The 25,456-nt window shown below is 47.7% G+C and overlaps 2 protein-coding genes across 3 annotated transcripts; one reads left to right on the forward strand and one right to left on the reverse strand.

The window, feature by feature from the left end:
• Nucleotides 1-22: 22 nt before the first annotated feature.
• ZBTB37 (zinc finger and BTB domain containing 37) lies at nt 23-24,341 on the forward strand. Of its 2 annotated transcripts, XR_008578102.1 has the most exons (6): nt 24-63; nt 2,070-2,181; nt 3,662-4,614; nt 6,015-6,114; nt 8,184-22,087; nt 22,565-22,780. XR_008578102.1 is itself a non-coding variant. In XM_054834097.1 (5 exons), exons 3-5 carry the CDS (start codon nt 3,692-3,694, stop codon nt 8,670-8,672), a joined length of 1,512 nt encoding a protein of 503 aa, XP_054690072.1. In that variant the 5' UTR covers nt 23-63; nt 2,070-2,181; nt 3,662-3,691; the 3' UTR covers nt 8,673-24,341. The 2 variants fall into 2 exon arrangements, 1 of the variants encoding a protein (XP_054690072.1); XM_054834097.1 differs by having other exon boundaries at nt 23-63; nt 8,184-24,341.
• Nucleotides 15,973-25,085, reverse strand: LOC129209385 (uncharacterized). The gene is made up of 4 exons (XM_054833724.1): nt 24,966-25,085; nt 22,432-22,615; nt 16,770-16,952; nt 15,973-16,181 (listed from the first exon to the last, which is right to left on the reverse strand). The coding sequence occupies exons 1-4, from the start codon at nt 25,083-25,085 to the stop codon at nt 15,973-15,975; spliced, it is 696 nt and encodes a 231-aa protein (XP_054689699.1).
• Between the last annotated feature and the right edge of the window lie 371 nt (nt 25,086-25,456).

Consider the following 25,456-nt stretch of genomic DNA (forward strand, 5'->3'; position numbering starts at 1 on the left):
TGCGGCCCGCTCGGGGGGTTTCGCTTCCGGGACGGTGCTGCGGGCCCTTCCCACCCCCGCCAGGTAGGGACCGGCGCGGCGCGGGCCCGACGGGCCGGGCAGGGCGGGGCGGGGCGGGGCGGGGTGGGGTGGGGCGGGGGGAGGCCCGGGCCCGCCCCGCCCGTGAGGCGCCGTCACGCCCGCGGGGGCCGGCGCAGGGGGCCGGGGAGCGCGGCCGCGCCCCGCCGCCGCCCCTCCTCTCCTCAGGGCCTCGGGGCGGGGGCCGCGGGGCCCTCTCCTTCCCCGCGGGGCCTCCTCCGGCCGGGCCCGTCCCTCCCTGGAGGCCCCGCGGTCCCCTCCGGCCGGGGCTCTCCCCCGTGGGAGGGGGAGCGGTGTCCTGTCAGCCCCACGGGCGGGACGGCGTGGGGTTGGTTTGGCCCTCGGGGTGAGGGGTGCGGGGGATCCCGGTCCGCCTTCCCCCCCACGCCCCCCCCGGGTTCGGGTCTCTCTGCAGCTGTCAGGGCTAAAGATTCCCCGTAATCGCCTCACGCCGGGAGCGAAGGCCTGGAGCCATCGTCGCCTCCTGAGCGGTTTAGTGGGGAAAAGCCCGAGCGCTGTTAAATTCGCTCTTTTAGCTGAGGAGGGGAAGGATGGGAAAGGCAGCGTGTCTCGTCTCAGTTTAGAATTGCTATTGGTTTTAATCTTTATTAAGGTCCCGTCGTAGTTTGAAAGTAGTCGAGTTGACCAGTCGTGGTAAATCTCAGCCCCCAAATACCGGGACTTTTCAGTCCCACCTTCCCCACGCAGCTCCCCAGCTCGACAGTTTTCTGACAAAGGACGTATTCAGCGTGAGCATCCTCTGCTGTGGAGGGGCCGTCCCAGCTTTTTACGAGGGCCTGATGGATTGAGAATTTCTCCTGGGCTTGATAGTTAGACTTGCCTCACAGGGTGAAAAGCGTTTTCTGAGATAAGTAAGTCCAAGTCTCAGCTGGTGACGCTTGAAATTGTATTAAAAAGAGATAAGTGTCTTGGTACGTTCTCTGTGAAGAGCGCTGCTCAGCGGGAGATCCCGCTCATCCTGCAGGTAAAGGCTGAGATGATGAACGTGCAGTCCAGCCGCAGGAAAGACAAAAATTGAGATGTCATTGCGCTGCTGGCAGCGGTGTGAGCTCATGACAGACCCCTTACCCAGGAGGACAGAAATTGTCCCTGACATGGGTAATTTGAACCAAAAAAACCCACCTCTGACCGAGGTCATCCCCAAAGTGTGTCATAAAATGCTGCTTCCTTGATACCGAGGTAACGAAGTTACGCGGGTCCTTTGGTCCTGCCGTCAGCGGCGGATGAATTTTTCCCTGCCTTCGCAACAGAAGCTCGCAAATAGTTTTTTGGGCTCCCCTGGGAGCAGCTGACTCCTGACCGGGGCCGTACACAGCCACGCTCAGCAGTTAAGATCTGATTATGATTTTTTCCCTTCTCAGCTGACTCCCTGAGAAACGAACGGTCGGCCTCTGCCTCCAGCCTCGCCTCCCTGCACGAGCGCTGCCTCGGCTGGGCTGTTTCACCTCGCTTTGCTTTTGCTTGCCTTCCTTAAGAGAATGCTTTGGGCTTTATCACTGTAGAAACTGGTGGTTTGGGAAGATGATGAGATTACAGGCTCCCCAATCCTGTAAATATTTGCACATACTCGACAGCGATTTCAGCTGTGGGAGTGTTCCTAATGGTATGTGAGGTGGCTCATTTGGGGAAAACTCTGCGTGTGTTTAAATGCTGCAGGGTTAGTGCCAGAGATACCAGCCCTGTAAGAGAGGAAATGACTTACTCGGGTTATTTTACTTCCATTTTTTTATTTTAATGACCATCGGTACAACACAAACACTGAGCAGACAGTGGGGAAAGATCAATTGGATAAGATTTCACGTTTCCCTGTGGTTTGGGGTGGGATGTCATGTAACGGTTAGCTAATCCTGCTGCTGTATCCCCCAGCAAAACCAAGAATTACAAAACCTCGATGTTCTTGATTATGCTCGGGAGAACCCTTATTCCTCCATGTTACATTTTTTTCTTTCTTTTCCTTTTTCCTTCTAAAGGGGAAGGGGGCAAAAAGTTTTCAGACCTTCATACTACATCAGAAGAAAAAAGGAAACCAACAAGATACCACCCCCGTTTCCTCCCCTTTGCATGTTACTCATAACCTTACGGGTAAGGCATCAGATTCTCTATTTCACCACGTTTTGTGCGTTTGAAGTTCTGCTCTTAACGTCATGTTGATGTGGACCTGTGTGCTGTAGTTGCTTCCTTGGTTTTTGTGGGGTTTATTGCTTTCTTCTAAAGATAAAGGGGAGAAGGAGCCTTTAGACGTGGCGCTGCTAAGCTGTACCTTGTGAAGTTTTGTGCACCCCTGATCTCACCTACCCCCGAGACACGCAGCCATCCGGCCATTTAGTAATCTCTTTGCACGACTTCGCCAGATTGACAGGCTGCCCTGCAGCTTCAGGTTTAGTAACATATTTTGTAAAGTTTGCACAAAGTCTGCTGGGGCATACGAACGTGCGCTATCCTGCAGTGTTCATAAATTTAACAAAAAAAAGTCCTTCAAAGGCACACGTGCTTTCCTGCATGCTAGTCCCTTCGATTCTGAGATTTCTCGGAGCGGGCACTATGAGCCGCGGTATTCCCAGCCTGCCTGAAATTGTTTTGATGTCTGCAGCGCTCTGCTTAATCGACACTTCAGATGCCATCCAGCGTGGAAGCCGTTCATGCCATGAGTGGGCTTTAATAAACTTATTTACTTTCTTTTTTTTTTTTTTTTTTCTTTTTGGGCGAGTTTACGTCTAATTTTGGATCTTTCTGAATTTTTACCATATATGGTCAGGGCTCCTTTTCAAACTTTGCCAAAATGAAATGTGATGATTATAGAAAAATGAATTATGGAAGGGAAACTAGGAGAGCTAGTTTGTTAATCCCCATTGTTCACAAGTTGTCTTTTGCTGTACACAGTATCACAAACTCCAGCTTCTTTTGCCGGGGAGTCACTTGTGCCCAGTGGATGGTCTGATAAGTTGGTGTTTAGAACTGGATTCTGTTCTTTTTATTTCACCGTCCTGTTATATATTTTCTGCCACGTGTCAGAAACACCACATATGGTGAATATTTTGGGTTTAACGATGTACCTAAGATGCCTTGAGGTCAAACGTGTGCTGGTCAGGTTTTGAAAAGTCTCTGAGGAGGATTTCGGTCCCGGTGTCTCCTTCCTGATTCCTCTTCTACAAAGGAGGGATAGCAATATTACTCTCCCTTTTCAAAGTGCTTAGAAGGTACAAGTGCTAAGTATTTTAATCCATTATGCAATCAGTTGCCTATTTTTAGTACGTGAACCATTTTTAATGTTCTTTTTACAATGCAAATGTGCTTTTATTGAGGCTGACGGAATGAACTGTTTCAAGCACTTAAGCCACAGGGAATGGGGATCTATCGGGGACCGGTTTAACATAACTCTTGTGAAGGGTGGTGTACAGCACACAAAGATCGGAGGACTGCTGCGAGGTGCTTGTAAATTAAATGGTCAGAGACTTCTTTAAAAATCCCGGTATTTCAAACTGCATGAAAGTAGGTGAAAAGTGTTTTAAATGCAAATGGTAGACTGCTTCTGTTAACGATGGTATTTTCCCCCCTTTTCTAGTAGGGTCGTGCACCGGCAACTGGGGCAGCCATGGAGAAGAGTGGGAACATTCAGCTGGAGATTCCTGACTTCAGTAACTCTGTCCTGAGCCACCTGAATCAGTTACGCATGCAAGGTCGCCTGTGTGACATCGTGGTCAACGTGCAGGGGCAAGCTTTCCGCGCTCACAAGGTGGTGCTGGCTGCCAGCTCGCCCTACTTCCGTGACCACATGTCCTTGAACGAAATGAGCACCGTTTCCATTTCTGTCATCAAGAACCCTTCTGTTTTCGAGCAGCTCCTTTCCTTTTGTTACACCGGTAGGATATGTCTGCAGCTGGCTGACATCATCAGTTACCTAACGGCCGCCAGTTTCTTGCAGATGCAGCACATCATAGACAAATGCACGCAGATTCTTGAGGGAATTCATTTCAAAATTAATGTGGCAGAGGTGGAAGCAGAATTGAGCCAGACCAGGACAAAGCATCAGGAGAGACCACCGGAGTCTCACCGGGTGACGCCAAATCTAAACCGTTCTCTGAGCCCACGTCACAACACCCCCAAGGGGAGTCGCCTGGGCCAGGTTAGCACGGTGCTGGACATTCGGGAGCTCAGCCCGCCCGAGGAGTCCACAAGCCCCCAGATAATCGAGCAGAGTTCGGATGTGGAAAGCAGGGAGCCCATACTACGGATTAACAGAGCGGGACAGTGGTACGTTGAGACGGGCATGGGAGACCGCGGGGGACGGAACGACGATGACGTCCGCGTACTGGGAGGAGTACGCATTAAAACGGAGAACCTGGAGGAGTGGCTCGGGGCAGAGCATCAGCCATCAGGAGAAGATGGGAGCAGCGCTGAGGAGGTCACTGCTATGGTGATCGACACCACGGGCCACGGATCGATGGGCCAAGAGGCTTACACGTTAGGATCCTCCGGGGCCAAAGTGGTCAGGCCAACCAGCAGTGAGATTGACAGGTGAGTTTTCTTTAACTTAGTTACTGACCTTGGCTGTCAGAGGAGATTGTGCAAGATTTTCACTTGCCTGGGTTGGTTGCTTTGGAATGTTTCCCCCCTCTATTTCCTGTGGCCATCTTAAGCATAAGCGCTGAAGGAAGTGTTTTTCCTGGTGTTAGGAAGTGTATCGAGTTTGGGTTATAGTATTTCAGATGGGTAGTGATCAGACCAGGATCTCCAGGCTGGTTTGGGAAATTAATTATTAGCACTTAGAGATGTACAGGTTGGAATCTCTACCTCTTGGGGTACAGCCGAAGTGAGGGTTTTGTCTAAAGAAGATATTGCAGTTCAGTCGCAGTAGATACCATGCTCAGCATCGGAATTAACGAGGTCACGTACAATATGTGTTACGCAAAGTGTCATTGCAATAGATGCCTTCTGGCCCGAAAATCTGGGGGTGGTTCTGTTTGAGAAACAAGCTGGTCACCAGCTGTAGGTCAAGAGGAAATTTTCTTCCTGGTGGTCCAGGGCAGCAGCGGGTCATGGGTTTACATCTTCTGAAGCAGTTGAAGTGGGGAGCCCATCGGCCTCTGCTGTTGTTTTGATTTATATGAAGGAGCAGAAAGCCTTTACTGAAAATAGGTGGTGAAATCTGCTCTGTTTTGATTCTCCGTCCATCTGCTTCCCCTCCACTCCAGCCTTTGTTTTCTTGCCCTTAGCTCAGACCAAAGAACTGATAAGGGGCAGATCAGTTGTGTTTGGGGGGTTTGTATTTGTGGGGATTCCCTTCACATTTGCCTCTCTTCTCTTCTAGCTCAATCCCTCTGCTCCCATGGGGGAACAGCTACCTGGAAGCAGTGGATATTCTGTCACTTGTCACTTAATAAATCAATGTATGGGAATGATCTTGAGCTGGCCCTTGGGAGAGCGATCCTTTCCCAGTTCCTTAACTCTTTCCCACGGATCAGCTAGCCTCAAACATCTCTTTTTGGACTGCACTCAATATCCACTGTTTCCCTCCTGGAGTCCATCACATCACTTTTGTTTCGCACTTGAAAAGGGGAGGAGGGCGAGGGTGGTGAATGAGAGGCGCCCTTAGAGAAATAGTTTCTTCTCCTGTTGTACAGTTCCTGAGTCACTGGGCCCATATCAGTTTACTTGCGATAGCAGCCGAAAAGCTCTCTGTTACTGAACTGGAAGCCAAATGACTCAGTTTTATTTTTCAGATGTTAAGACTGAAACCACAGACCAGTATGACTTGGTTTTTCCTTTATACTTGCGCTGTTCCGCCTCCTGTGTGTTAGCTGGTGAGGATGAAGAGATGCTATACAGGTGCCTCTATTGCTCACCCGTTGTTCTAAACACAGTAGTGACCTGATGCCCATTAAAAACTCCGTTTACACTCTTCCCCCACCCCGCAGATTTAGCCCTTCTGGCAGCATGGTTGCTGTGACTGAGCGGTACAGATCAAAAAGCGAATCTCCCGGGCGGATGGATGAGCCCAAGCAGCCCAGTTCCCAGGTAGGCAGATCAAGAAGTTTGCAAGTAAATGTTGGCATTGAAGGTGAAGGGGGCTGTGTTGTGATGAAGCATATAATATTTTATATTTGCAAGCGATGCTGTTTGTGAAACAAGGACCATTTACCGTTGCAAAGGGTTTGGTTGCTCACATTGAGAATGTATGCCGTCCATATATGATTTAAAACTGATCTTTGGCTGTCGTTTGGGATTTTGGGCAGATACCTGGAAAACATGAGGAGTTTCTCTTGTTGTCTGAGGGCATAAATATCAGCCCTCGTTCTGGGCAGGCCACCAACTCCTGAGGAGAAACCCCATTTGCCTGCAGAGTTGGATCCGCCCTAACACACTGACAGCAAATGCCTGAGCTGAGGGAGGAGATGTTAGCTGGCTTCTGTGGAAGACTGAGGGCTGACAACAGCTGAACCCTTCCATGCTTGTACCAAAACCATTCCAAAAAGCCCCAAAATGCAGGGGAGCAATCGGCTATAGGGTGCAGCAAGGTGGGACACGGTGATAATACCTGTGCCTAATAATTTTGATTGAATTTTTTGGTTGCATGCAGTCAGTATCACAGTGGCACTACAGTGCAAGTGTATCACCCAGCACTGTGTAGAATGACTCTCGTGTGCCTGAGAGATAATTAATGCGTCAGTTTGTAATCAGATGACTTTGCTGGAGGCGGGTGAAGAGTTACCAGGCTGCTTTGCCCTTGAATAAGACCAGGTGAAGCAAGGGGAAAAAAAATCATGATTGCTGTCTGCTAACTTTGTAATACACTTCCGTAAAACAAAAGATACCTTTTTGTTCCTGTTTTGCCGAAGCTTTGTTTTGTGTCCTCAGAATACATCTAGAAAATTTCAGGTCAGACCAACCCTCTGGGGCAAACGAGACATACAAAGCAATTTTAGCTCTACATACAGAAAAGCTGCTGTTATTTCTCCATCGTGAGGTGGCCTCAAATAAAACTATAGGCTGCCACGTACACGGGGAAGTATCATCACCTTCCACTCTTCTGGTATTGCCATATCGCTGCTAAAAATAGTCTGCCCGTCATCCCTGCCCAGTGGCAGTGGTAGAGCGGAAAGAAAGCACCGTAGCTTTGTGCATCTCCTTCAGTCCTGAGCAGCTTCCCAGTGCTTGTACAGCCGGATTGAATAGCACCTGGCACAGTTACGCTGCTGCCTGCGCCTGCCCAGCCCTGGTTGCTGTTACACTGGTTGCTTGTTCACCTTTGGCATCATCGGGGAAACAGCCTAAACTTGGGGAGTGCAAATACTGCATCCTCCACCAAGGAGGCATTCAGGAGACAGTCTGTTTGTGCTCGGTTTGAATATGATCGCCAGAAGCGGCTGTCCTACAGCCCGAGCTTGCGGTTCAGGGTTACCCTTGGCTGTTTGTCTTTCTGGCTTCAGAAAATACTGAGGAGCCAGCTAGTCCTTGGTGCGTGACTCGTGCTAGCTCTCTGTGCTGCAGATCCTCCCCTGCAACGCCGTGGGGCTGGGCTGGGTTACACAGCCATTTAGGCAAGCATGATTCATTATAAAATGAATCCTGAATGACACCTGAACAAATACCTGTGTAAAGTGACACCTGAAGAGTTTCAGACATGATTTGCAGTTTATTCCACCTTCAGTTTACTGCAAGCTCATCAATTGGCTCCTTTTTTTAACCATTAGTAAGTAAAACAGAACGCAGTATACAGTATTTTAATCAAACTGGCCCAAGATTTTAAAAAAAAGGAACGCGTATTGCCACGTTTGATCCACAACTCAATCGGTGGCTAAGCGCCCTCCTGACAAGGGCTGTCTTTGCTTCCCGAGATCTAGCGAATGACTTGGCAGAAGGGGCCGCCATAGCAGAGGTTTCTAATTGATTGCTCATTTGTCTTCAACCCCAAGGCTCCAGTTAAGCGCTTAAATGTGGGCTTGAGGTTGAAGACATTAGTGCTGCTGATTTCGAGGTTTGGCACATACTTCAGTGCTTTACTGGCTGGACTGGGGCCTGATCTTCTTTCCTGCAATTTGTTTTAGGCTGCTTGCTATTTAAATCTCTCTTGTTTCCTTTCGCAGGGGGAGGAATCGGCCATGCTTGGTGTGAGCGGTTACGTGGAATATCTCCGGGAACAGGAGGTTTCAGAGCGCTGGTTCCGGTACAACCCACGGCTCACTTGTATTTACTGCGCCAAATCCTTCAACCAGAAAGGCAGCCTGGACCGACACATGCGTCTCCACATGGGTATCACGCCTTTTGTCTGCCGCATGTGTGGGAAGAAGTACACCCGCAAGGATCAGCTGGAGTATCACATCCGCAAGCACACAGGCAACAAGCCCTTCCATTGCCACGTCTGTGGCAAAAGCTTCCCTTTCCAGGCTATCCTCAACCAGCACTTTCGCAAGAACCACCCCGGCTGTATGCCTCTGGAGGGGCCTCACAGCATCTCCCCCGAGACCACCGTCACGTCTCGGGGGCAGGCGGAGGAAGAATCTCCTCCGCAGGAGGAGGCTGTCGCTGTGGGGGAGACGGCACAGGGATCTGTGTCCACGACTGGGCCAGATTGAAACACGGCTGCAGAGTCTGGGGAGAAAGGACTGTCTTCCCGTTTTTGGCTCTAAAGAGTCAGCACCAACCTGGCAGGCTGGTACTGTAATTAGTGCAATGCCACCACTGGACAGAAAGAAGCTCCCAAGATGTTGCCAAAATTGCAAAATCTTTCTCTCTCTCTCTCTCTTTCTTTCTCTTACACACCCCCACACACACACGTAGAGTGTTAAACGTTTTTCTCCCTTATTCCTCCTCCTCTTGGAGAAAAACAAAACAACTGTGTCAATCAACTTCTTATTCAGGGATCGACAGGATTTTAAATTTTTTTAATGTTCCGTAGCAATCTGGGACGAGCAGTCATTTGTATTTCTCGACAGCGTTTTGGCCCAGCAGCTGGGTCCCGCCGTGCAGCCCCGGTGAGCCTAGCCTGCGGGGCTGCTCCTCGCCATATCTGCTGGTCCAGCTGAAGGGGAGAGCAGGGACAAGGTGCCGTTGCCTTTTTCCCTTCCCCAGGTAGTTGCCACGTTAAAGAAAACAAAAAGACTGTCCTGGTGGAACCTGCCTTGCCCAAGTGTATTTATCCCTGTCTTATTTTTGGTGTGTCTCTTTTTACCTTTTTACTTAAACTATTACTTTAGGGCTTTTGGCTTGCCCGTTCCAGGCATGCAGCCTCAACGCCCCTTGTTAAAAGCGGGCATGGCTATAAAGCGGTATTCTAGAGGTCAGCAAAATCTGAAGCGAAATTTAGCAGCTGTGAGGTTTGTGTTAGACTCTGATGCGTTGGGAGAAGGGTTGGAGGGGCCTTTCGGAGGAGGTTGTCCTTTGCTGTTGCTGATCTGGAGAGTTCAGAGCACTGTGACGTCCTGACCGGTGCGCTGCCGTGCTTCGGGTGTTGCCGAGCATTAGGAAGAGTTTTTCTAGACTGGCTGAATTGCGGAGTTAGAGGCTGGCTACCAAAGTCGTCCTTCACCCCTACTCCCCCCTCGACACGCACTTGATCTTTTATAACAGCAATATGGGATACTGAAATACTATCGTCCCAGCCGAGCAATCGTGGGTGGTTGCTTTTAAACGTGTTTCTACAAACTAGTTTGATAACTTTTTTATCAATGAAATGCAAAAAGAAAAGAAAACCCTACTTTATTTCCTCGTAATGGTTCAGGAAACTTAAAAGTGAATGGTTCCTAGAGCAATCACAACTCTGTCCCCTTGCATGGACTTAAAACTTTTGTATTCTAAGCAGCTCTGATGTTTAGAGCAAGTTTAGCAAACCCGGAGAGACATGCCTGCGTTGTGTATTGTAGGTGTTTGCACGTGCTTACGTGTTTCATAAACGGAGAAGCATGGGACAGGTAGATAAGTGCAAATATCTTGACATCTTTTGAAGAAGTCTTTTAAAAAAAATATGCAATACTTTAAGAGTTTTCTCTGGTTCTGATGCTGAGTTGTTTGCGATGGAGGGGGAAAACGAACGACAGGTCGCGCAGATTGGGTTTGGGAGAGGACGTTTGGTTGAAGGAGTTCTCTTGAGGATGTATAACGTGTACGATAAGGAAGGATGAAGTTCTGATCCTTAAGGTGATGGGAGGAACAAGGAGACGCTGAAAAAGGAATACGCTTCCTCTTGCTTCGGCAAAGAAAGCCAGGCAAGCGGTTAGAGCATGGGCTTGGCGGGCGGGAGACTGACCAAGTGAAAGTAAAGCTTGGCCCGCAGTCTGACTGCACAATTTTGGGCACATGGAAACATCTCCAAACACCTGCAAACGGGGACTCGGGATCATTTTCCTGCCCCTTTAGAGGGAAGAATTTGGAGAAGGGTGATGTATTCTTGCCTCGCTTTATATATTTTTCTCTTTTATAAGTGAGAGGTCCCACTGTTCCTCCCATGTCTCTCTCAAAAAAGCAGACGTGGCTCTAATGGTGGGGTTTTTTGGGGCGGCGGGTGGGAAGGGAACGGCTTGGTGCCAGGATCACGTGTAACGGGGATGTGCTCCTAAGAGAGGAACCTTTGCAGGTGTTCTGAGCCGGGCACCTGCAAAGTACAATTTCATTGATCATTTCAAACAGGAAAACTGATATTTCACCTCCGTTTTCCTTCTGTCCCTTCTTCCTCCTCTCCTGTCAAGTGCATCGTCACACAGTGAATGATTTTCTAAGCGGCCGCCCGAGGGACCAGCCCCGTTGGGTTTCCGATCGCAGGATCGTACCGACACAGTAAGGTTGCCAGAGAGCAGTCGCAGAAAATGAGAGATAAGAGGGTGGCTAAGGTAGGTTTCGTTGCAATCGAGGTGTGGGGAGGAGTGGAGATGTGCAGAGTATGCTGCTTTAGTCATAGCTTTTGAAGTTACCAAAAATCAAAAAGAAAAAAAAGTTAAAAACTTTGAAATCCTATCCTGTTCACACTAGAGAGCATCAAAAGTTACTTTTAGTTGCTTAAAAGATTTTTAAGTGTTTTAAAATAGAACTTTTAAAAGAATACTACCAAACTATAAAAACATAAAATTATTTATATACATATATTATATATAAATATAGTGGGAAAGTTTCCCTGCTAAGCTTGCTGTGAAGAGAAGGGTGAAGGTGCAGTAACTGCTATACAAGCAACATTTTTCTGAAACAGATGGCAACCGATCCGTCAAAGCGTAGTGATGAAGGGCTGACATAAAATGGTGAATGCCTTTATTCGTCTGGCATAGCTGTGAGTTTCCCGAGCAGGTTTTTGGTTTACTGTATCGATACTGTGAACGGAGGAGCATCCTAACAGCCCAGGATGCCACAGCGGTGCGTCCTGTTTTGCTGATTCACTACTTTCAATTGGCCTGGTGAAAACCGTGATATTGGTCCTTCGTATCGTACTAGGCTAGTCTGAAAACAAAGCTTGTGAAAGGTTTTTATTTTTTTCCTCTTTTATGTTTGGTTTGTTGTTCGGGGTTTTTTTGGGGTTGGTTTTTTTTTGGGTTTTTTTTTTTTTTTGGTGCAGAGGTTGCCACTGTATAAACGATCATTTCTGATTGCATGCAAAAGAGCCGATATTCTTGCCCGGGCCTCGCTGAGGTGAAGTTTATAGCTTGTAGCTAGAGTCAGTATAAGGTATGGTAGCGGGAATCATTTTAATATTATTTCTGTACATTTAATGGATGTGTATGTGTATGTATGTGTGGGAATCATGGTGTCTCTAATGTTTTCTTGAACAGTGCTGAAAGCAGTTTAGGCCCATCCGCGCTGGAAGATGGAACCAGTTCAGAAGGAATCGTTTATTAAACTTTTCCTTCAGTGGTTGACTTCTTCAGTGCAGATAAGGCCAAGGTTCGAGAAAAAAGGGGTTGGAGGTCATATACGGTATGGAAAAACCTCATGTGAATTTTCCGGCGGTGGTGTAGCTACTCGGAGCTGCTTTCCATAGCAGAATGATACCATCTTTCGTTGCCTCTCGTGTAAATCTTTACGGTTGCACCGAAGCTGTGGAGAATCAGATGCCAACTTTCCAAGTGCGAATGCTTCTGTGATGGGTTGAGGCACGGCTTTACGTTTCCACGTCTAGCTGCAGCTTTTTCCCCTCTGCCAAAACTGATTTCAACTGTGATTTAAGGAGGATGTGAAGAGAACTCTGTCATGTTTTAATACCTCTGTACGTAACGTTTCTGTCCGCTTCAGAGTTAGGGCTTACTAACGCGTTTGTTTGCTTGCCTCAGGGCAACAGGGGGAACACGCTCTGTTTCTGCAGTTTTCTTTCTCGGAGGGGGAACACGTTTCTTAGTTCTCTGCTGCGGCAGAGAAACCTTCCAAATGTGAAGTGTTGCGGTTATCTCCTTGAGCCTGCAGAAAGCCCCGGTGCCAAGTCACAGCAGAGTGACGTGACGGTTGCCGTGGCCGTTCCCTGCTGCTGCCAGGTTCCCTGTGAATAGCTGTGAAAATAACAAGAATTGTGTTAATACTGTGCTGCTGCTTTGGGGAAAAGCTAAACTTCTTCCTCTCAGGAGGATGACCGATATGAAGCTGGGAGAGCGGAAAAGCAGAAGGTCTTTTTTGCTCTCTTGCAGTGGGAGTATGTGAAAGCAAACCGTGCTTCTTATTTCCAGCAGCCAGATAGAGAGGGATGAATGAGGAGGCTTTGTGAAATGTGAATTTATAACAGGAGGCTGAGGACACGCGTAGAGCCCCTTAATAAGATCCAGGGATATCAGCCTGGTGGGAGTCAGAGCAGCCGATGCAGGTGGGCAATCCCTCGCTTGTCCTCCCAGCGTTGTCCGGCCGTCAGGTTCAGTCCTTTGACTTACCTACATCTTCTCTACAATATTTTCAAGCTGTGATCTGTATAATTTAACTCTCAGAAGTTTGGGTGGCTGAAGGGCAGGAAGAATAGAAAGCGTTTTGTGTCTCTGCTGCTGTGTTAAATCCAGCCGAGGACGGTAGCGACTGACTGTTCCCATCTGACAGCTGTTCAGGGCTGGAATTGCGTTTGGAACAAGCTGTGGTCTTGCTGAAAAGCGTAGTGGGGCGGGCTTGGTGGGGAGGGCACGGAGTCAGGATATCAGCCCTTGGCGAGATCGAGTTTGAAATAAACGGACGGCACAGATCTCCTTGCTTGTCCTGCTCTTGTTTTGTGACAGCTAGGTTACTTTGTTTTCCAGGGCAGGCCGTCCCATGCCTCTACGCAGTAGTAATGTCACTTAAAAGCGTGATACCAAGTCCAGTAAATAATTCTGAGCAGCCCAGTCTTCAAGCAGAGTCCTGCTGCTGCCTCTGGGTGATTCAACCCTAACAAAGCATTTGCAAGAGCAGAGTTGTAGCTTTTATTTGCTGCTGACTTCATCTCTCCTGCAGAACCCAATGTATAAATAGAAGGACAGCTGAAAAGGTGTGGTTTATTTGGGCGGAAGTAAGTTTGTGAGGTAGACTGAGTCACGCATCTTTAAAACCAACAAAGAAATCAGCACTCCTTAAACTTATTATTTACAGTTTATAAAATTCTCCTCTTCTGTCTGGGACATGCCCGCCAGTTTAGCCATACCAGCATCCAAATGTTTCTGCAAATTAGTGACACCAAATGCTGTTCTTGCTCTCCTGGAAATATTTTGGGGATGGGAGAAGTCAAGGAGCTGTAATTCAGGAAACTTCTAATTTTCATCAAGGTTTGGGCTCCGAGTTTCCCCTGGGAGCTGAGCCTGTAGCCAGGACTGCAGTGGGAAAGTCTGGAGTCTTTCGATGGAGCTGCCGCCGACGTAGCCTCGTCTGGCAATAACGATATTCTCAGAGATGAGCATTACTCGATGCATGCACAGAGCTTTGACGTCTTCAGTGGAAGGTCCTAAAGAGGAGCTAAGGATCATTGTCATTCAAAGGGTATTTTGATATAAAATACATACATATATATGTATGTACATTTTTTTATATATATATATATTTGTAACCAAATAAAAGCTAGAACTATGCAAACACTACTGGCTGCTGCTTGAAACTAATGTCTACCAGAACATTTTGAGTAGATGTGGAGTAGATTTATTGGGTTTTTTTGTTTGTTTTTTAACTAATATGCAGCAGGCCAAAGTTTTGCTGCAGTTAGTCTTACCAGAAACTTAGGTTAGTCCTAATCTGGAACCCACTCAAGTGGGTTATAAAATTATCTGAAGAGTCCTACCATCTCTAAAATATTTCATCTACCTTGGTGTTATTGCTGAAAGGCTTTCTTTTGCGAAACAGGAAAACACAGAGGCTGGGACTAGGAGAGGTTGCATGTGAGGTTTGGGACGATAGAAGAACAGGAGAATCAAGGAAGGACTGGGAGCATTTTCTTTTGGACGTAGGATTGAGTTGACTTCAAGGAATCTTCCTACTTGTGAAAATGTCCGTCGCTGAGACGGAGACAGTGAAGCATCACCGGGCCAAATTCTGGTCCTGGTGGAGGTATTGGAAATCCTCCCGCTGAATCTGATGGTACTGGAGTTTAGTCTGCTGGGAGAAATTTCATGTGGTTTCTACCGTTTCTTTATGTCAGAACCGATCTTTGCTTTTAGGATTAACTAAAATACATCCAACTGTAATCTTCAGTGACCTTTGACTTTTTTATTCCTGGGGACTATAGAAAATTCAGGTTTCCTATAACATTATCCTCATCCCAACTGTGAACATGTTACTACTGCTTCTTATAATTTATTGTCTTTCTGTTCCTGAATGTCTGTGTGATCCAGCTGTTCACCAGCACCACCTTCCAGTGCTTCATTAGCTTTTATGCACAGGGAATTGTTGCAATGGATAAGTTGACCACGCTAGTTGGAAGAGTAGAAGCCTTTGGAGAATGACTTTTGCTTCCTCTAGCTGTCATTAGGGAGTGCACACACACATACCTGTATATACATATATATGGATACATATATAAAGTGTTTCAATATAAACTCATTTAGCATTAATCTTATTTAATTTATATTTTAATCCAGTTGTAAACCAAAGTATTACAGCTTGTGAAATGACGCGTCTCGGAAATAGGAGGAACCTTTTTAGACGGGAGCTGTGAAAGTTCTTTGCTGACAAAAACGCGGATACGAATAAGACTTAAGACCTTGTGCTGGTGAATCCCAGAGATTTGCAGCCTTGGAAGGACTGAAGACTTGCTGGGTAAAGTCTGACAGTGGGGAGGCAGTGCGGGTTACCATTTTAAAACACTGTTGGGTTTTTTTTTTTCCTTATCCCGTATAAGTTGGTATTGGAGGAATTGCTACAAGAGCAGCACAGCGGGGCGTCTGATGGAGTTGAGGTGCGTGGTTAAAGCTAAGAGGGCGATGTCAGATAGCGCTGTTTGCTTCTGGCGTCTTCTGTTCACAGGTCTGGATTGAGGTGTGCTGTGTTCAGCTCTGGGCATCTCAGTACTGCCTTGTCGAACGACCCTGCAGGGAGCTGCTCGGTTGATGGTTTGAATTAGCGCTTTAAAAACGTGGCTCGGAAGTGTTGCTGCTGCTGGACTATTCCAACAGAATCACTTTGGAGTCTCTGCCACCCTGCTGGTCACAAAACCTGGGGCTTCTGCCCTGCCTCTTGGATTGGGACGCTTTGAGGAAGCACAAGGACTCGCCTACTAGAATGCCTTGAGGAAATTTCCCTGCAAGGGACAATGAGGCAGGAATTTAGGCGCGGATTTGCTGTATATGCTGTAACATGGATCTAAAGTGATTCCACATGGTCTTCTGCCTGACCCCTTCCTTGTAAACGCAGGGTTTGGATGAATTTTTGTAAACAGGCGTCTGAAAGACGGGACGGGGTGTCTCAGTGCTGGCACTGGTTCTGCCGGCGTCCCTTTTGGCTTGCTGTTTCTTGCTGTGGTATCTAATAAGGGTTGGAGCTGAGAGGTGTTAGTTGAGATGGAGTACAGCTGCCACCGGACCGGGTGCTCCTGGGCTTTGGCTCATCTGTGCTGTCAGAGCGATGAAAGCAGCCCTGGAGGGGGGATTCAGGGCCTTCTGGAGGCTTGGAAATGGCAATGGTTTTCATGGTACTTAACAGTTTTGTAGGGAAACAAGTATGTTCTGGCAAGGCTAGAAATAAAAGAGAAGACAGCAAATCAGACTGTAGTCTGGCACAACTGGGAGCTGGGAGAGGAAGCCATGAGAACAGCCACTAATGTATTTAGTGTCTAATTTACAGTTTTAGAGAATCAGTCTTTGCTGGTTGGGTTGGTTTTTTAGTATCTTTTGTGGAGGTGCATGTTCTGCTGTCTAGGAAGAAGAAATGAGTTCAAAGATAAAATCTTGCTGATTCTTCTGTGCCGGGGAGTAATTGCCTTTCCAAGGAATTAGCAAGCGCTATGAACAAATTCACCTCTAACAATCTCCCGCAGACTTGGCAGCGGCTGTGCTTCCTCTTGCTCTTCTGTTCAGCCCACACGCTAGAGCCTCTTTTTATAGAGGCTTTCCCTGCGTCCCTTACGTTGAGCAGGGTGATGGTCCACCTACCCTTGTTAATCGAGGAAGTTCATTTAATACTCCTCAGCAGGATTAGCGCATACTCGCAGCTCGTGGTATATCAAGCACTCTGCCAGCCGTACGCAGTACAATTTTTAGCTACTAGCTCTGGCAAATATAAAAAGACTGTAAGGTAATCTATTTGTATTATTGAGTACAGACCCCTTCTGTGCCGTGTGCTGTACCAGCGCGTAGGAACATCATCTGTCACATCAAATTCCTTTTGGCTGAGGCGTCCCGTAAGCGACCTCAGTGCGAAGGTGCTTCTCAGGGCAGCTGTCGGGAGAAACTGGTCTGATAGCAGCAGCAGATCCTGTCTGGCTGCTGTGTCACATAGTGGTCGCTCTGATAAAGCAGGCAAAAGAAAAAGGGAAAGCAGGTCAGGAGAAGAGAGGTCCCTCAGACCAAGCACTGGCTGCTAATTGGGCAGAAGAGTTATTTGATTGAGATGGTGATCTGTGTGTGGAATTTCCGTCTTTTTTTTTTTTTTTGTTCAAATAACTTTTAACAACATATATTTTGTTTTGTTTTGTTTTTTACAAAGAGGTAGTCCTTTCCACTGAAAGCTTCCCAAGTCGATTATTAAGTAGCACTGGCATCAGTAAGCTGCATCCAGTGACTCCTCGGTGTTCGGTGGGTTGGTGACAACATGTAAGCCGGAGGCCTTGGGCGAGGGGGTTGTGAATGCATGCTGCTGGCTGTCTTTCCCTATAACCAATTTTTAAGGCTTTGGGACACGGACCAAAAATGCTTCTTTGTGTTTTACAGCTTTAGTTCTTTTCATAGAAATGCTGACAAATCTTAGCTCCCTCCCCAATTATTTTTATGTTCTGTTTAGTTAAATTCTCATCTGGCATCAGTCCGTGATCTAAGAACAATTTCTACAACAGCCACGGATAGGACTTTGTAGGAGATGACAGGAGGCTTAAAACCTGTGGCTGTCGGAGTTGATGTTTGCAACGTGGGGTTTTTTTACTGCCGTAGAAGTGGGGTTAGCAGGAGGGTCGAGGAAGGGTCGAGCCGGTCTCTGTCGCAGCATGGATCGAGTCTCTGGGCATCGGTGCCTGCTTGCTGAGGTCTTCGAGGTTAGAGGCGCAGATGGGATTTTTCTTCCGAGATTTTCCTCTTGGCTTCCTGTTGCGCGAGTGCTTCAGCTCCCCGCGTCGGTAGTGAGCAACAGACTCTGCTTCCTTCAGCATCAGGACATGGTCAGCATTGAGGCCACGTGGTGGGAGCCGGGGGGGGGCGAATTTAGGAAGGGAATTGTGCACCAAAAAGTTGAACTTGTCAAAGGCTTTTGAGAATGAGGGGTTAAACCTGCTTTTGTCAGGGTGACCGAGTAGGCCTGGGGGTTTGGGCTGTTAACGTGTATTCAGATTCTTGTTTTTGCAGGGTGAGATGGGCCATTTCAGAAATCTGGGCAAGGAAAAGTGGTAGCGTTTGAACCTCGTGTTCTCATTCCAGGTTTCCACGGAGAACTGCACCAGGTACGTGGATGCCATCGATGGGGCGAGGGGGAAGTTGTGCAGCATCGTGCTACGTGGCTGGGAGCGTGTGTCCGTGTTACGTCAGGGGGGTGCCGGGTGCCCTGTGCCAGAGACGACCCAGGTAAATGGGCACCTTTTGAAACCAATCGGATGGTGCGGTGTTCCCCAAAAGTGGTCTTAGCTTCGCCCATCAAGCCTGCAGGGTGATGTACCCTGCTATCAGCACAATTATCCGTTTAGCATGCCACGTACATTTGTCTTTATATATTGACTGACAAGCTCAGAGTTTTCTGATGAGCTGGTGATTAGTGTACGAGGGTGTTTCCTCGCAGAAAGCGGCACAGGAAGGGAGGGAGAGCGAGGTGGGATTTGTGCCCCAGCTGGAGCTCAGGCCTTCTAGCCCTGGGCACGGAGAGCTCAGGTCCTGTTGCCTGTCATGCAGGGAAGGGGCTCAGGTGGGTGGTTTTTCTTCTCTGCTAGAGGGAAGCTATCATGTCTGCTAGAAAAAAACCCTGCATTCTTGTTAGGAAACCAGTTATAGGACTGCTTATATGCCAGCAGCAGAATAATGAACAGAATAATTCTTTTCATTAACAAAAAAAAAAGTGTTAATTCTAATCTGGTGACAGTGACTTGCTTAGATTTAGATCACACCTCTTACAAAGCCAGTTTTATTTCCCCACTTTAGAAGTGGTGGCAAATCTCCCTCCAGCCGCAGGCTCGTTGCAGTCTGTAAATGGGAAGAGGCCCTTTCCCCGTCTGCTGCCAAGCACTGTAAAAAGATTCAGCCCACAAAGCAATTGAAAACAGCAGCACTTCCACCCTGCAGATAGTTTGCCTACGTTAGCCAAAATTTCTTTAGATAGCCAGGGCCCCGCCATCTGGCTCTTCCTAGCCTGAGCCAGTTGTTGTAGCGAGGAGAGCATCTGCAAAGCACGAGCAGAAACGGCGAGGAAAGGAGGTTGGCATAGCGGGGAGGAGGGAGACACCCAAAATAAGAAGGCGGCTCCTCTGTTTTCAGCGCTGGCTGGGGCTGTTGGCACTGGAAACCAACAGGAGGTGTTGGGGAGAATAGGTGAAACAACAGCAAAGCGTCATCGGGATGAGGCGTGCGTGTGTGTCTAGCACGTTGTGGATGCTGCGGGCAGGGAAATGCTGGTTGTAGAACCTGCGTGTGTTCAGCAGCGTGCAGGAAACCCTGCTGTCTTGGGAGATGGGCGTGCAGAGATGCCTGTACCCTGTCCTAAAATGTTAGAGCTGAGCATCGCCAGTGTTCTCCGCCCTGGAGCTGTGAATGGTAACGAAGGAAGATGAGTCAGGCCCTAGCGGAGGCAAATTTGTGTGCAGATTTCAGAGATTCCCTTTGAAGGAACTGGAGGGCAGCAAGTAAAGGCTGGACAGGGGCAGTACCAGATGTCAAAGTGCCATTTTCTGGATGTTGGGTTTTCTGGCATGTGTTTAAGCTGTTGAAGACTGAAGTTTGCTTTCCTTTCAGTACTCTCTCCTTCACCTATTTCATTTCTTCTATTTAAACTCAGCAGCCAAGGGGAGGGTGCAGAGAAGACGGAGCCAAACTCTTCTCCGAGGTGCACAGTGGAAGGAGGAGCAGCGGTAGGCAGAAGTTTACACAAGGGAGATTCAGGTTAGGTTTTTTCACCGTGAGTACAGCCAAGCGGTATTGGAACAGCTTGTCCAGAGAGGCTGTGAGATCTCCATCCTAGGAGATACTCCAAACTCGACGGGGCAAGACCCCTGGAGTATAAAATATTGCCCCACTGCATGCTGCGCTGCGTAATACAGAACAAGGTCTGGGGAGGTTTATCCTACCAGTGCATTTCCAGGTAGGACAGTTTTATTTTTTGTTTCATTTGTCAGTGATTGATCCATGAAATAGCATCTTGCCTGCCACGGTCTGTGGAGAGGTCCAGCTGCTCCCCAAGTGCGAGTGCAGCCTCCAGGTTCCTGTTTCCATTAGACTACGCCAAGCTGTATTTTTGTTACTTTTTTTTTTTTAGTATTATATAAAACCAGGCAGCTTTAATGGGCTTCCTAGTTCATATCAGTTAAGCTTTTGAAACATATTCAGGTATCTTTTAAATACTGCTGTGTAAGTTCCTTGTTTAATCTGACATATTCTGATTTATTCTTTTACTGCAGTTATCTAAGGCAGTACTTTAAAAAAACCCCCACACAACAGTGCATTAATGATTTTGCAGACTGTCAGCTATGTTAAGCCTCCAGCTTTACTTAGTGTTTGTAAATGTACTTACCCCTTCCCCCTCAGATCTACGGTTAAATGTCTTCATTATTTTTATATTGCAGTGAAGCTTATTTATTTAAACCTTCCCCTTTACGGTCAGACCCAATACCATTGGCTATGAAACTGTGAAACTAATTAGAAATGAAAAATGAAGCTAGATTGGTTAGTTTTACTACTGGTTGTAAAATACAGAAAGTAGCAGCATAAAAGAAGAAAAGTAGAATTGGAATTACTCGGTCTGGGGCAGGGGAAGGAATGGCAAAGCTATGGCTGAGAAACTTCTTGGAAATGAGTTATAACCTGATGATGTTACTTCACCAGTTCCCCATTTGCCAAGTTGAAAAGCTGCGTCTCGAGACCGAGAGGTGCGTCCGGGGTCCCTTCATTCACCTACGTGTCTAGGGCATTGGTTCGACAGGGGAGTTTGTGCTCCCGTGATGCTATTTTCTCAGAGTTTATGTGCTGAAGTAAACTCAATGGATTACTGTGAAGCTTTTATTTAATATTCCATTGCATGTAAATTGGTAGAATTAACACAGGTGAGGAGGAGGAAGGTGCCGTTTTGTCGCGGAGGGTGGCAGCTGCAGGTTACACTAACAAAAGGCGGACAGTGCAATTCTCCCCAGAGCAGCTTTGATTTTGGCAAGGAGCGAAGCCTCGTCACCCCTGCGACTGTCCCTTACCCACGGGTGCTTTCAGTCGGCCAGAACCAACATGAATTAGTCCTGAGTTTGCTCCGTAAAAACACAGGGATGGGGTTTTGTTCGCGCAGGCTGTTGTGGGTGCGTGCGGTTACAGGCTGAGGGCAAACTGGATCTCCGAGGGAGATCCAGGGAATGGTTCCGTAGGTGCGCAGGGACTTTTCTCAAGCGTTAGAAGGTTTCCAAAGCCAGGGTTATGCTGTTGGGGAAAGCAACCGCCCAGCTGGAGTGCGAGTGCATTTGGGACGGAGAGCAGAATTTTGTCATGCCCTTTGCTTAAGACTAATTCCTTTTGGCTCCCCTAAAGCGCTTGCCTGGGCAGGGCTGCGCTGTCACGGGGCAAAGCAACTGTGAGAAATATTTTGAAGTGAAGGGAGAGCGTTGTCATACAAATAACGTACGTTTCTTTTGTGTTTGCGTATGTAAAATTGCTGACAGTTAGGACAGGCCAAGGGGTGCAAGAGTAATCCTTCTTGGTGGCAAACCAGGGACTTTTCTGAATAAGCTCTTTTAAAAGCTGAGTTAGGAAGAGAATAATATGCAGCCGTACGTTCTTGCGGTAAACGTAGTCCTACACTTAGAGGGAGGGTTAGCGCAGGGAAAGAGAAGACAGAATCAGAGAAGTGAAAGCAAGCTTGCGGAAATGAAAGCAAGCTGTTCAAAGTACTGCTTTTGTCCGAAAAGGGAAGGGAACAAAGGTGGTTTTCCCCTAAGCCTCTGGTATCTCGTACACTAGCTGAAGTTCTGGGGAGCTATGCCCCGTTTGTCTCCGAAGCTGCCCTCTGCCCCTTCCTTTCCCCGGCGTCACCCCACCTTTCCTGGACAACACTGTGAATGTGACGCCGGTGGCTCTTTTTAACATTTCCATTCAAACTGCTCAGAGCACGAAATGCTGTCACGTGGTGACGCCGTAGCAGACGAGCTGTGACCGAAGGCCCTGTTCAGCGGAACGGTAACCCCCAAACAGGGACATTGATGATCGAGCGCTTCCTTGCGGAGCAGCGGAAGAGTATTGTAACAGGAGCGAACAATGTAAGTGGCTTCTTATAGCGATTTGCTAATCAAATTTGATTTCGTAATGAAGTAAAACTGACAATCAATTTCTAAAATAGAAAAGCCTCTTAGAGGGAATAGTCAAGCATGTCTTCAACAGAAAGATTTAACTGGGATAACTTTTAATAAAGAGCACAGGATTTTTTTTTTCTTTTTTTTCCTCTTTTTTTTTTTTTTTGAGCAATCACTCCAGAAATTGAGTTGCGTTAAGCAGCAGAAGATTCACAGGACAGTAACTACCTCTCTCTCTCAGAGTGCTGAGGTTACCACGCTACACACTCTATCAGCAAAGCTTTCACTTCAAACAGATTTGTTTTCCTTACCTCTGTGTTTCAGAAATGCAGGTCTGCTCTGTAAAGTGACTCTATGAAAATGGCATCTGGCAGGAGTAGGGGGGAAGCCTTTCGGGGTCCGTCGTCCCTCTTTGCCGCCACTTTCTCGCTGTGACCCGTGCAGGTTCGTTCTGGGGCCGCGACCGTTCGGGGTGGATTCGTTACTTCGTGTATTCTGCGGAACAGCAAACCGTCCCGCGGGCCAAAGGCTGGTGTCGGAGCTGCGGGCTCAGCTTCCTGCGCTGGGAAATTAGTTACTGATGCGGAAGGTAAGAGGAGAATCCATCTCCCTCCTGCCTCCAAGGGAGCAGGCAGCAGTAAAAAAAAAAAAAAAAAAAAAGCAATAAAATAAAAAACAAAACACTTTTATATGTTGGTCATTAGTCAGCAGATCTGACTCTGCAAATTTATATATATATATATATATATATACACACACACAGAGCAGATCTCTCATATTAAAAGGTGCCATTTTTTTTTCTAAACAGAGTCCCTTTCCAAACTAGAACAGCACTTTAAATAGGTTCCTCTTTAAAAAGAAAAAAAAAAAAAAAAAAAATAAAAAAAAAGAAAAACCCTTTACTGAAGAAATGCACTTTAAATCATAAGACAAGTACGGCTGTCGCTGGCTTTTGACACAGCTGTACAGGTAGGCGGCTTCTTGTCAGCCAGAGCCCCGGAGGGAGCGACGTTGCCAGACCCTTGGCTGCCAAAAAACTACCGCAGCTCTACCTCCCGCTCCCGCAGCCCTCCCGGCCTGGCGCTGCCCCTGCCCACGCTATGGACAGGAGTTCCCACCGCAACCGCACACCTGGTTGCGGCTCAGCCGTGCTGTAGCACTAACAGGGCTGGCACGCGTCGGCCTGTTAGAATACTTTTGTAATCGGTCAAAAAACCCACCCAAAAAACCCTTGCCTGTAAAGAATATTTAAACCCCGTTTACAATAGGTCAGAAGTTACACCCAGTTACAACACAGCAGATGGCCCATCTGTGTGCACAGGGCCAGGCTAAGTCGAACGAGCAAAGCCACGACAAAGTTGTTGCTGGGGTTGTGGGTTTTTTTCCATAACATGGATGTGGAGCCCTAGTCAGTTCAGTATTTTTAATTTTTTTTTTTTAAATCCAAGTTTGTCTGTCCCACATTGATTCTGCTCTGAGCTGGTTTGCAGAGTAACCATTTGTAAGAAAAATTGTGCTGTCACCTTCAACTGTTGAACTATAAATCAAACTTTTTAGGACAGGTGTCCTAACACTCAAGACTTACTTTCACAGTTAAGAAATTTCCTGCTGTACTAATTATTACTTTTTTTTTTAATTATTATTTTAATTTTGGTTGCAATCCTTATATTTCAAGGAAAAAATAAAAGTCAGTGTTCACACTAGTCTGCAGTAGGTTGAAGTGCGAGCCTGCTGTGTGTAACTTGTGGATATCAGACTGTTTTAAACGATTTTACAAGCTGTTCCCAAGCTGGTTCTCTGCCGTGGCTTTCCTCTTCCTCCTCCAGCAGGAGCTGGCAGACAGAAGCTCCGTGGAGAAGCCACCAGCTCTGTGGCCGATGGCATGCGGGGACGGCCGGCGCTGCTGGAGGGGGGCAGGCAAGGGCGGTGAGAGAACCAGCGTTGGGGAAGGGGGAAATAAAACCAAGGTAGAGGGGACTGTACAATTGCATTGAAAGCAGTTTAGTAAAAAAGCGCTCTCGTTGGACAGCTTTAAGAACAATGTGAATGAAAACTTAGCAACTTGGGTAGGAATCTTTGAAAATTCTATAAATGTATACTTGAAATTCTGTTTGTATTAAAAAAAAACCCAACAAATCGCATTTTCTTCTTTCTTTTAACACTGTGTAAAAGAACATTATGCATGTGAGTGGTTTGAGAATTAAATGGTTTAATACTCAGATCCTCGTCTGTGTCGTGTAGCTGACTGATGCGACGTCGAGTTTCTCTTTGCTGCCCGCTTCAAGTCAGCCGCAGAGCGAGGGCCCGGTCCCTGCTGCCCCACACGTAGCACGAGGGGAGCCTGGGCCCTGCCAGGCTGCTTTTCCTGCTGCCTTAGGTGACTTCGGTCCTTTTTTTTTTTTTTTTTAAAATGAGCTTTGTCTCACCACTTCTGCAGGCTCAGCCCTTTTCACTCTCACTGGGTGCAGGAAGCACTACGCTCTCGCTGCCGGCCAAGCGCCTGATTCCTGAACTCCTAGTGATTTCCAAAGTGCTCCCCCTTTTCTTCCAGGGCTGCAGCTGCTTTCCGAGGCATTGCTCCAGGCAAGCACGCCAGCCCAAAAAGGGTAAGTGCTTTACAGGTCTCTGCTGTGTGCAGGGGACCGATGGCTATCGCCCCAAGATACAGCACAGGTGGTGATTCCCATGGGCAAACCACTCGCCACTTGTGGCACAAACGCGGATGCTCAAACTTTCCTACCGGGGAACAGGAGAGTCCTGCAAAACTTCCAGCTGCTTCCAAAACTAGAGCTGGAGCAACCAAACACCCTTTCACATCAGTTGTTCTGCAGGCTGGCACGTCTACCTTAACTACCTCACTGCTCGGCTCGCTGTAGCAGCCGCTGCTGAGAGGAGGCCTTTGTAAAGGCAGATGTTTCACCAGTCCTACCAAATCCAGAGCAAACTGCACGGTGGGGAGTGCCATCTCCCGGTGTTTCAGCAGCTGCCTGCACACAACGCTTCATAACACGTATCGGTGACAGGACAGGACCGTGTTTCACCACCTTCCTTGTTTTAAAGAGCTGCCCTAAATGCAGGAACCTTGGAGGATAGCTCAGCACATCTGCTTTGGCATCCTGAAGAGAACCCTGTCAGAGGTCCTACAGCAGCACTGCCACCTTGGGTGGGCCAGAAGTCGGGTCACACACATCGCATGGCAGCAGGCCAGGACCCCTCAGCTCTAGGAGTCAACGTGCAGGTGAAATAACAGATTTTTAATGGCATTATGGATATCGGTTACCTTACTTGGGGGTTGTCACAGCTCACAGACACCCCCACTTTTAACTTTTAGCGCGG

This window comes from Grus americana, chromosome 8, assembly GCF_028858705.1.
Source record: "Grus americana isolate bGruAme1 chromosome 8, bGruAme1.mat, whole genome shotgun sequence".
NCBI classification, from domain to species: Eukaryota; Metazoa; Chordata; class Aves; order Gruiformes; family Gruidae; genus Grus; species Grus americana.